The 11,802-nt window shown below is 39.1% G+C and overlaps 1 protein-coding gene across 3 annotated transcripts; it reads right to left on the bottom strand.

The window, feature by feature from the left end:
- Positions 1-346: 346 nt before the first annotated feature.
- Positions 347-9,101, bottom strand: meiob (meiosis specific with OB-fold). 3 transcript variants are annotated; one of them, XM_005932889.2, is made up of 14 exons: positions 8,727-9,101; positions 8,327-8,410; positions 8,105-8,162; positions 7,806-7,937; positions 7,583-7,655; positions 7,231-7,426; positions 4,960-5,060; positions 4,674-4,726; positions 4,389-4,484; positions 4,103-4,195; positions 1,661-1,802; positions 1,379-1,565; positions 1,079-1,165; positions 347-998 (listed from the first exon to the last, which is right to left on the bottom strand). In XM_005932889.2, exons 2-14 carry the CDS (start codon positions 8,381-8,383, stop codon positions 882-884), a joined length of 1,392 nt encoding a protein of 463 aa, XP_005932951.1. In that variant the 5' UTR covers positions 8,384-8,410; positions 8,727-9,101; the 3' UTR covers positions 347-881. The 3 variants fall into 3 exon arrangements, with proteins under 3 accessions (XP_005932951.1, XP_005932950.1, XP_014192486.1); XM_005932888.2 differs by having other exon boundaries at positions 1,658-1,802; positions 8,727-9,092; XM_014337000.2 differs by lacking the exons at positions 347-998; positions 1,079-1,165 and adding an exon at positions 1,196-1,256 and having other exon boundaries at positions 1,658-1,802; positions 8,727-9,093.
- Between the last annotated feature and the right edge of the window lie 2,701 nt (positions 9,102-11,802).

The raw sequence follows: 11,802 nt of genomic DNA, 5'->3' as shown, positions 1-11,802 counted from the left end.
TACGGTATAAGTGCTTTCACTGTATAATTAAGCAGTGTCTACATCATGGCTCATTCTAATTTAAACGAGGTGTGAAAATGAGTTGAAATTATAAAACACATTGATGACTAATATCACTGAGACAACAAACTGATCCAATCAATAAAAGTCACTTTTGGATCACTGGAGAGTTGGGTACAGATTATTGGTAATAGAACAGTACTGCCCTCTGCTGGTGTGCAGAAGTATGGCAATATTTCTTCTGCATGTTCATGCACCAAGTTTGGGTTTGATTGATTCCTTGTTTTGCAGTTTTTTAGAAAACTTGACAAATGAAGGCTAAAAAAAGAAAACAAAAGACCAGAAAATCCATTATATTTTTATGACTCATGGTCTGAAGAACAGAAAAACCTTTTCATCAACTAATGCATAAAATTCAGAGATTAAATGGTGTCAACTTGACTTAATTTTTTAAACAGAGCAGTACCTTATCTTTAAAAATGCTTCAAAAGTATGTATCACACACTTCTAGGGGCTCCAATGACTGAAGAACATGAAGAACACAGCTTATTGTCTAACTTGTGCATATTTGGAGATGTTTTGAACCCAGACTGCTCGTTAGCTTTCATATAATGGAACATAAAAGTTGCAGTGTAAAACATAACACATTAACATGGAGCTGATGAAGTTAGTGTAACAGCTTTAAAGTCAAACAACTTAGCAGCATGTTTATAAATAAATACTTTTACATAAATACATTAAATAATCTGGAGTCCTAATAAATAATTGGTAATAATTAAAACTCAAAGTGCACATGCATGAAAGCCTGTTGTTAACATGTGAGTCCAAAGACCAAACAGCAGGTGAGGCAGGAAGCTGAAACTTGTGAGTGAGTGTGCTGATCACAGGCGCTGCTGCAGCAGGGCAGACATGTGCTGCTTCACCTCTCCTGGATCTGCCAGCGAGCAGTCCAGGACCATGCCCCTGATTCCACTCTTCATCTTAGGAGAAGGAATGATCTACAGCACATGAGATTTTTTTCAACACTTTGTTTTTACAGCTAATAGCTTTTGCAGCTTGGTATCAAAAGCTAAGGTACCTTCACATATATTTTGCATCTCTCCAAAAGAAATTTCCACTTCATTGCAGTCCTCTCACCATCAGTCAAACTGATGAACTCCTCTGTCTGAATCAGATCAAACAGAAAAGGTGATGTGGCAAAGCTATCAACCACCGCCATTCATTTACTGGATTGTGGAGGTTCATCTGAGCAATAGCTACAAAATAAAGAATATTTACAGAATTTTGTAACTGACATCTGAGCCATACAGCACAGGTGTAGGAACACAAGGTTTAGAACTGAGACTGGAGAATCGTCTTTCTATGAACTGATACTTACTGTGCATCCCAGAGCCTTTTCTGCCACTGGGCTCCTGAGGCTGCAGGCGTGCAGAGTGCCGGTGTGGTCTGTGAAGTCCACCAGGAGATCAAAGCCTGTAGTGGCTGAAACAATCTGACCCTTTCCTGGACATAACTGGTTGGTGCAGCTGTTCAAGTCCTCAGTCACCAGGAATTTGCATTTCGAGCTGAAGCAAAGACAAAACAATAAGCTGCTCTTTGTTCTTGTTCAAGGAAGTGGCTGTCATGGTTATAGTTAGTAAACAACGTGTGAATTTACCACCGTGTCTTGATGACTTTTGAAGCAGACGAGTCGAGGTCGAGCTTGGAGATGAAACTATATGTGATGCCAAATAAAGCCTCGGGATTCTCTCGGGCCTTCTGCATCAGCTGGCTCACTGTGTAAACGTCGGTGATGGACTCTACTGCAGACCAAAACAGCAGCATACATGTGTACTTAAAGGGCACTTTCTTAGGTACACCTGCTCAAAAGCTCATTAGCACACAGCAAATCACATGGCAGCAGCCTAATGCATTTAAGCATGTAGACATGATCAAGACCACGTGCTGAAATTTTAGGAATCATCAGAAAGGGGTGAAGATGACTTCACTGTACTCATAGTCATGCTCTGTTAGATTCATATGACCAGATCTTGGTCCAATAGAGCACCTTTGAGATGTGGTGAAATAAATCATTCACACCATGCAGGGCTCTAGAGTGCGACTAATTTGGTCGCAAATTTAAACTTGTTAAATGGTAAATGGCCTGCATTTGTATAGCGCTTTACTAGTCCCTAAGGACCCCAAAGCGCTTTACATATCCAGTCATCCACACACACATTCACACACTGGTGATGGCAAGCTACATTGTAGCCACAGCCACCCTGGGGCGCACTGACAGAGGCGAGGCTGCCGGACACTGGCGCCACCGGGCCCTCTGACCACCACCAGTAGGCAACGGGTGAAGTCTCTTGCCCAAGGACACAACGACCGAGACTGCCCAAGCCGGGGCTCGAACCGGCAACCTTCCGATTACAAGGCGAACGCCCAACTCTTGAGCCACGATCGCCCCCATTAAAATTAAAATTATGCAAAATTGCAGAATATTTTTAAGGTTATCTGCTATAAAAATCCAGGCCAGGAAAATCGCCTTCATGTTTTTCTGAGTTTTATTCTCAGTTACTTTCACACAAAGGCATCTGCTGTGATGTTCACAATTCTGATGAAGTCTCACATGTATCAATACTGATAAATGATCAGAATTATAATATTTCTGACTGTCTGAGGCAAAATTGAATCGAATCAGGACTTTGAGAACCGGAATCGAATGGGTTATAGAAATCAGTGATGACACCCAGCCCTAGCGAGTAGCCTAGGCCGACAGAAGAGGATGTAGCTGTGGGTAATAAGAAAAGATGAAAAGAACAATTGATAACTTTTTTGTTAAGTTAAGGCCTAATCGTGTATCGTGTGTCCCCTCTCCCCACTGCCTTTCAGCAGCAAACAGGTCGTCAGAGGAGGCTGAGATGATGATTAAGTTTAACATTTTCTACAATATTGCCAAAGAGTGCCAAAGCACTTTAAGCACAAGATTGTTAGTTAATCATTTACAAATGAATATTGTCTGTATGGACTGCAATTTCCCCCCAAAACAGTGCACATGTAAAACTGTGGTGTTAAGCGATGTGGTTGAAAATTTGAGTGCGCCTAACTTCAGTGCAACCATGGCAAAAAGTTAGTCTAGAGCCCTGCCATGGATGTGATGCCGGAAAATCTGCAATAACTGTGTGATGTTGTCATTTCGATATGGACCAAAATCTCTGAGCAACGTTTCCAGCAACAATAACAGTGGTTTTGAAGGAAAATGGGGTTCAACCAAATTACTAGCAAGGTATACTTAATAAACTGTCACAGTCTGCAGTCTTTATACAAAGAAAATCCTGATGTGTTTCCACTGCAAAATAAAGGAGGCAGGATACTGATATACTAAATATTAAAGAAAGAAATTCCTCCTCAACAATTTAATCGGTGGGAAAACATGTTTTTGGACTGGTAAGTCATATTTTCTATGTTGTTTAACACATCTAGATGTAACTACCAGGGAATTAAAACTAAAACTTTTGATCTCACACTCGCATGTCTCAGTGAACAGCAAAATCAAAAATTTATTGGCATCATAGTCTAAATACCTCCTCTGGAAACACTCTTAAAGCCTGAAAATCTTTACACCAGAAGGTCTCTATGTGGACTGAGAAAAAAAATAAAATAAATGAACTGTTGGTTTTCATTTTCAAGAAGAAAAACAGCAGCTAGAAAAACAGCAGCTAGTGTAACTGTGTGGCTTAGTAATGTGCTTTTAATGAGGAGCTGAACTGACTGTGCTACCACTGGTCAGTGATGGAGGTCTAAGCCACAAGTTAGCCGTACTCGTCTGTCGGATCCTTTTAGTTTTGCTCTTTTTAGGGGATTTACCAAAAGTGGGGAAAATGACTTTATGATTTGATAATAGCATCTTGCATTCACCTTTTAAACTTTCCTATATGCCCTCTGTAACTGAAAATATAATTATTTTATATAATATAATCTTTTGCTTAAAGATCCAAGACAAAAGCAGGGGAAATAACAGCTTCTGATGCCTCTAATTCAAAGAGTCTTTTACATTTAGATGAGCAGACTGACTTATATGAATATGGGGAAGTCATGGCAGGAACTCATTATAACTTACCAGGGACATCCTCTGGCATGTCATCTTGATCCAGAGCTCCAGACTCTGACACTTCTTTAGCATAACTGAACAGCAGGCTGGCCTCTCGGGTGTCTGAAAACAAATTATGATTGACTCTAGCATGTTTCTCTCCCTGCACAGCAGGAAGGAAAGCTCCATTTCTTTCACTGTCTACCATGACTGATTGGTTGTCCAAAACCAGCATTTCAGTCTTGTTTTAATCAGTTACACCATTTAAATCTCTATCAGAGCCTGTGTTTTTTTAAGTGCCGCTGTGATCTCTTACCAGGATTGACAGTGATAATGCTTTTTGAGTTAACAGTTGCCACCATGCCGCTGCGAAAGCTGTCAAAGCTGATCTTCGCGTCGGCTATGAAGAGCACTTGGAATGAAGAAAAACAGTTGAAACAACAGAAAACCATCTTAAACGCAAACACGCGGTTGGATCTCAGGTAACCACCGCTGTGTTTGTCTTCAGCACAGTATGCTAATGGGACATGACGGGCAGGAATAACAGTTAAATAAAGATTCATTTCTGCGGCGGAGAAAGAGCAGCAGCCCTCAAACCTACCCGTCTCCCTGGGTATCAGAGGTTGCATGAGCTGAATGGTTTCTCTGTCCCAGCTGTGAGTGAGACAGAGGTCAGGGAGTCACACAGGGGAGAGCACAGTCAAAAATCTAACACACATGTAGTTCAGAGGGGCAATCTAAGACGTTGTATCGCTAATGTAAATTTGTGGTCGCTTAAGGAGACACAGCGGTGATACAAAAGGCAGTAAAGAGGGAATATGGCACAAAAGCAACAGAAGTAATAAATCTACGTTCATTTTCCAAATTAATAAATGCCTTTGACACACCAGACGAGGGGGAAGGATAAGACGGAGTCATCAAAGAGCCTCACTTCCAGCCTCTGCCCTCTGCGTCCGTCTGAAGTGGTGAACTGCTTTGTGTCTCCGATCTGAAAATGCAAACACGGTCGCTTGAAGTTCCTATCACACTATCTCCCTTTCATGTGACACTGAGATCAGGGCGGGTCTGGCCCGTGTGTGAACTTTGGGGCCATTATGGTGAGCTGGTATGTTCCAAAACCAACAACCATTCACCATGAAACCACACGCACACAAACACAGACACAGTGTAGCCTAATTGACAATTTATAAGATGTAAATGAAACCTCAACTTATTTGATCGCTCACTCATCACACTCATACACATCAGGGTTCCCACCACAGCGTCTCTCTGACAGGTTATGTGACTTTTCCGTGACTGACTTTAATAATCCAACATCGAGCCACTTTTTAACAACCCTCCCTCTCTTTTCTTGTTAAAGTTGTTTTTCAGCTCAGGAAACTTTTAACAGACTATTTTCCACCATAGTTCAGTTTATGGTAGAGGAAAAAACAAAACCAAACAAACACCATCTAATCAATGTGGCAGCAAAGTTGGAAAATACATATTTTACTAACTGAAAACCACCTCTTAAAATATGAATACATTTAATATACTCAAGTTTATATGATTTCTGTTACTTGACAAAGAATCTACTAAGCACATAAACATGCTATAAATGTTTCTACTGAGCATTTTTTACTTTATTGCATTGTCTTTGGAAATCTAAATTTTTGAGCACACTGGGTCAAACCAGGTCAATAAGAATTTGGTTGATTATCGTTTATTTATTTCTTCTTTAGTGTCAAACTAAGTTTACACAACCTGTGATGCTACAGAACAAATAAACACAGGCTTTCAGTTCAATGTGAAAATCCTAGATGATTTTCAGAGAAGTTAACCATCTGACCTTAATCTGGAGGTTGACGTCACTGAGATTTGAGATCATATGAGATTTTTAGTAGATGCACCTATGGCATGCATTTCAAAATCCTGTGTTACCTGTTTCTCGAGTTATCACATTCACAACTTTGGGTGTCTAACAGGTGGCCTTTTACAGCTGAGGGGCAAAAACTATGTTTAGCAGATGAACAGTATCTGAGAATCTAGGAAACAATCCAGAAAAGACCTGACAGAGTGATCCATCTACAGTTCACTGAAGCCTCATCAGAAATGGTCTCAGTGCAAGTGTCGCTGTCAAGAAACAATTCTTAAGGAAGGGAAACATGGAGAAAAGGCTGAGGTATGAAAATTACACAAGAACTGGACTAAAAGCCCAACAGGTCTTCTGGAGTGACAAAGACGAATTTGAAATGTCTGGTTCAAATCATCATCAGTAACACTATCAGTCACAGACTGGCCTCTCCAGAGACCCCACCTCAACATTATTAAAGCAGTGTGCGATCATCTTGATGAACAATGGAACAATCGGCAGCCAGTTTTGAAAGTCCTTCCAGAAGCCTGGAGAACTGTTCCTGACTACAGAAAGAAGGAAAGCTGCCTAAGAGAGTTCAGTGTTAAAGACTGACGATGAGCAGTGGCACAAAACTTTTGCACGCTAATATAGAAAGAGAGAATGTTTTCTTTCCCACTTAAAGAGTCTTTAAAATGCCATTATGGAAAACTGGGAATGCTTTTGGAAAGGTCATTGCCTATTTGATTGCTGAGAATTTGAATATAGAATAAAAACTACTGTAATAATTAAACTGTAAATATATAGCTGCCAGGATTTAGCCACAAAACAAAATCCAGAAAAATGAGTTCAATAATCAACAATTTAAGCCACATTCTGGCCACATTTTTTAAAAATAATCATCTTACAGAGACATTGACAGCAGTTTTTTAATCTTTAAATAGTGCAAGCTAAGCTACTGAGAGTAAATTTTCATTTGACATCAGAGTGAAGTTAATCTTGATACATGTCATTTTTCAAGAACTCAAATATTTATTTCCCTAGTTAGTGTAATGTTCATTGCCTTTACTGCACGTTGCAGCAGTGTTCTCAGATTTGTCCATGCATGTATAGAAAAGCATTCTGGGAAAAACAGGAAAAAAAACACTAACCTCAGTAAAAGCAGGTGAGGTGGGTTCATGAAAATTTCAGCACAATAAATATGTAAATAAAAAGTCTTTGTGATTAACAGCTTACATCACTCTACACAAAACCTTAAGTGTATAAAAAGGAACTTTTCTCAAACTCCTATGTAACACTGAGCGACTGAAGCCTTAAAGTGTCCTACCGATTTTACAGCAGCAAGTATATTTATCACCGAACCATCCAGCTTTTGCCCGTTGGCCACTATGTCTCCCAGAGAGTAGAAATCTCTGGAGTCCTTAACAGGCAGGTGAATCAATGGCAGCAGTCTGTCAATGGTGTCCATATCAGCACACAGACACACCTGGGAATGAGCCTCCGTCACCAACAGCCTGTAGTGGCTGAGACAGCAGATGCTATCATTACACATTACTCCCTGTTACACCGTGCTTTGCACAGTGTTACATTATGTTTGCCTCACTTGCCATCAGCTACCTAAAAGCACAGTAAGGAGAACATGCTTCTTAGATACCATCTGTCTTAAAATGCTAAATTACCTCGGTGTTGCAGGACAAAATCGATCTCCTTTCTCCAGGTCTTTGGTGGCAACTAAAGGGTTTTCAATTGTGACTGAAAAGGAAGAAAAAGAAGCAGTTCTGTTTCCAAGCATCATTATGTAATTTCTATAGGCAAGAAATACATTAAAAATATTTCAGTTTATTAAAAAATTACTTTAATCGGGAAAAGAAATCTACACAACTTTGAGAGAGACTTTCTCACCACAGTCCCCAATGTTGAAGCTGCTGGCCAGCCCGTTGACATAGGCATCATTTCCCCAAGTGCTCACGTTGATGAAGAAGTCCGGAGAGTCTTTAACAGTGAAGCTAAAGGTGAATCTGTCCATACCAATATCTGTATTTCAGGAATGGAGGGTTAGTTTAGTGATGCAGTTCAACGGAGAAAAAAAGAAACCTAAAATTCACCACCAGGAGAGGGCGCTGGTGTACAAGACACTGAAGTGCAGAGGAGGAATGTTGAAAATAATGATGCACTGATAGAGATACAGCCAGGATACGAACTTTTTCTGTCAGGGAAGCTTTTGACGTCAGTTTTTCCAATGATGATGCCTGCCACTTTCTGGAAAACATTACAAGGACAACGGGAGTGCATCATACTATTTAATTAAACTCGCTAAAACAAGCCTGAAAATGCACTGGGCTACATTAGGGTATAAGCCCTAGGAGAAAAAAAAGAAAATAAAGGACATGAAGTTTAAAAAAAAAAAAATCAGTTGAACTCACTGAATGAGAGATGTTGGGATGCAGCTCAGAGATAGCGATATAGGTGTGAGCAGCCATTTTGTTTATTCATAACCTCTGCACGGTCTATAAATAAAATAAAAAAAATAATAAAGAGAAGTCAGGAACTGGGCTTCAGCTCAACCTCTGCAAGACGGTTTCTACATCAGCTCTGAATACACTAAAACACAGTGAGTAATGTGTAAGAGCTACATACATTTACTAGCTAAATTTAACTTAATGCAGTAATTATATAAGTAGCAAGCTAACGCTGGATTATTTTTAGTCATTTTAACGCTAAATTTGATTCAAACAGACTAATATTACAGTTCTGCTCTAGCCTTAATACTAATTAATTTAAAGCTCAGCATGTTTTTTATTGTTTGCTGTCTGCGGTTTTTACCTGTCTCCGGCAGTTCTCTTGTCACGTGACATAAGATTTTCGCGGTGAAGCTGTTGCACGCGACGGAGCTTTGATGCTGCCTTCATTGTTGCTGGAAATTTCTGCATTAATACAGCTGCGTCTTCAGGCTACAATACACACACAAACGAAAAAAAAAGACTTAAAAATTACCTTTCATAGTGGCATACATTAGTAAAACGTAGAGAACAACTGTTAGTGTGAAGTAGGAGTTTTCTTTATTATTTCGTAATAAAGGCTTAATGCCGGTTAAAATCACATAAGACTTTACTGTCATTGTACCACTATCACATGGTCACCGCTATTAGGTTGTGCTAAAACAACCCAATAAATAATCAAATACAAATAATACTACTACTAATAAATATAAAAGTCTTAAATACTGTCATATAAATAATCAAATGCAAACATAAAATATTTATATATAATAATAATATAATAACACACACAAATATATACATGCAATATTATTCAAGTCTTTTAGCAGCTTCACTTCACTGGTCCCCTACGATGTTGGTGGCCCGGTTTGGGCAGTGGGGCTTGAAGATGTCACTATTGGAGTTGCTGGATCCCAATGATATTCTGGGTCTCCTTGGCAATCCTCTGTAGTGCCTTCTGAGTCGGTTCTGAGGTAACCCAACCTTCCTCAGGTTCCTCATGAGATTGCTGAGCCTTGACAGTGACAGCAGAGGCTCAGGATCCTCTGAGAAGGGGACACTGAGGAATTTAAATCCAGAGATACTATCAACAGCATGGATGTTGACATTTAGTAACTAACTAACTTCTTTTCAACTAAGCATAGCCCAACAAGCAACAAAATATGTACGTGCTACTGAACTCCTCATTAGTTCAACTTCTTTATTCAGAAAATACAAAATGAATTACATTTATTTCCCCAATTTAATCATCATTTTTCATGCTGATAAAAAACACTGACTGTTACTATAATTTAAGCAAATCATTACTGTTTCACCTTTCTGCACTTTAAACCTACTCTTTCTCAATTTCACTAACTGATCAGTTGCATTAATCTTGATTTCGTAATAACGAACACAAACCAGGCTCTATTCACCTAATGTTTTGTTAGTCACTGTTTAATGTTGCGCAAGATGAAATCTACAGTTTCAACACGCATTCAGTGTGGTAAACACCGATACAGCTGCGCAAACATGCATTGAAACAGGAGTAACAATGAAATTGCAAAGGCCACAATGACTGAAAGCTGTCAGTTATGCACACTGAAACACGCACACGTTTTATTTGAGTCATCTGTTTGTGTCTTTGTACCTTAGACTTTAATATTAGCTTGATGATCCTACTCAGCTATCATTCACAACATGGGATTTGTGCTCAGACAGCCATGCTGAGATTAATTTGACAGCTTCCTGGTTTGTTTTGATAGCACAAAGCCGTGTTTGACATATGATACTGTCTCATGCACCTAAGCAGGAATCAAAAGGTGTAACAGTAAACCCTCATTCAGCTTCACAGAGCCCTTGCTCATTTCCCGTGTTGACTAATCCTCACAGTCGGATCAGATAACTGATCCCTGTGACTAATGTTGATTTTTCAGACAGTAATGTCTCTGGTGATGTGATTTTATGGCTGCTGCTAAAAAAAAGAAGAAAAAAAAGAGAAGGCGGGGTACAGTAGCAGTTATGTGCGTAATAACAGAGTAAGAAAACAGCTAACACAGGTAGCTTATTCCTGAGCAGATAGCCTGATGTGTAACTATCAATCAGTGTATTCGTGAGCTTTGTATAATCTTGTGTAATGTTAAACTGAAGTGGTTAAATGCATTGAACTTTTATCTACACAAAAAGGAATCGATTTGCTTTTTGCAGCAGCGGCAGGCTATTCAAATGAAAGAAAATTTCAAATTCTAATTTCATTAGGGTTTTTCTGACTAAACTTGGTGAGTCCATTAATCAAAGCACTGTAAAGTGTCATCAGATAAATCAAGTGAAACTTACTGTTGGTTTGATGAATTATTCATAACGAATTCACCTGTCATCAATCACACGCCGATCAAACGTTCAACTGGTTCTTTTGACGTAATTTGAATAAACTATGTAAATGTCTATACCAAAAGCAGTCAGCTAAGTTCTTGCTTGTCACCTTCCAAAAACCTGACTTTATGCAGAGCCGAGCAGGATGTCGCATGCACGCAGTCGCCGCAGGAATGTGCTGTGATCGCGTGGCCTCTCTGCCTCAGGTCGGCTCCCCAGAGGGCCTGCAGCCGTGTGGCCACTAATCAACTATTAATCCATCATCTCATGTGAGCTCCTTTCTGTAGATGTGCCATGCATCTCAGTGCATACAGCACATCTATGTTTACTGTCATCAAAAGGACAGTTCAAAGTTCATAAAGAATGTCTGTAGAAAACAAGAACGATAACTGCAATAATCAGAGGTGATGCTGCTTAGAAACAGATATTCAAATGGACAATAACGTTCATGCAGGAAATTTCATATCTTGCAGCTGCTGCATCAGTTACTGTCCTGATGAACTGTCATGATTAATTCAAGAAAATTGCTTTTCTAGATTCATATTAATCTGTAAACTTACAAAAAACAACTGTTCAAACAGCACATTTAAAAGCTAATTTCATAAAGAATAATGTCCATGACTGTAAATACTCCACCAGCTTAGCTTTTGCTTACATCTCGCATGCTTCAGTGTTTATCTATTGAGCATCTTAACAGACTGAAAAGGCTCGTGCTTCACATGATTCAGAATCAAATGCATTAGAGCTCAGGCAAATAAATCCATTTAAAAAACCAAATGTAACTACATGGTAGTGCAACTATAATAAGTTTCTCATTTTAGATTTGCTTAAATTTTCCAAAATCAGGAGTCAAAGTCATTTACAGGTAAAAATTATTTTTCACCTCTACAATTTACCTCTTTTGAAAAGGTCAAAGAAAGTTATGAAAATACATAAAGTAACATGAATAAAAATATATTTGCATTGAAAAGGTATAATTAGGAAGACGTACATTATGACTCAATTGGGGTTTTTTGGATTAAAAAAATTATCTGAGCACGTAAAATGTG

This window comes from Haplochromis burtoni, unplaced genomic scaffold (genome assembly GCF_018398535.1).
Source record: "Haplochromis burtoni strain Fernald_Lab_line unplaced genomic scaffold, NCSU_Asbu1 Contig_162, whole genome shotgun sequence".
Lineage (NCBI taxonomy): Eukaryota > Metazoa > Chordata > Actinopteri > Cichliformes > Cichlidae > Haplochromis > Haplochromis burtoni.
This window is presented reverse-complemented; position numbering and strand designations above follow the sequence as displayed.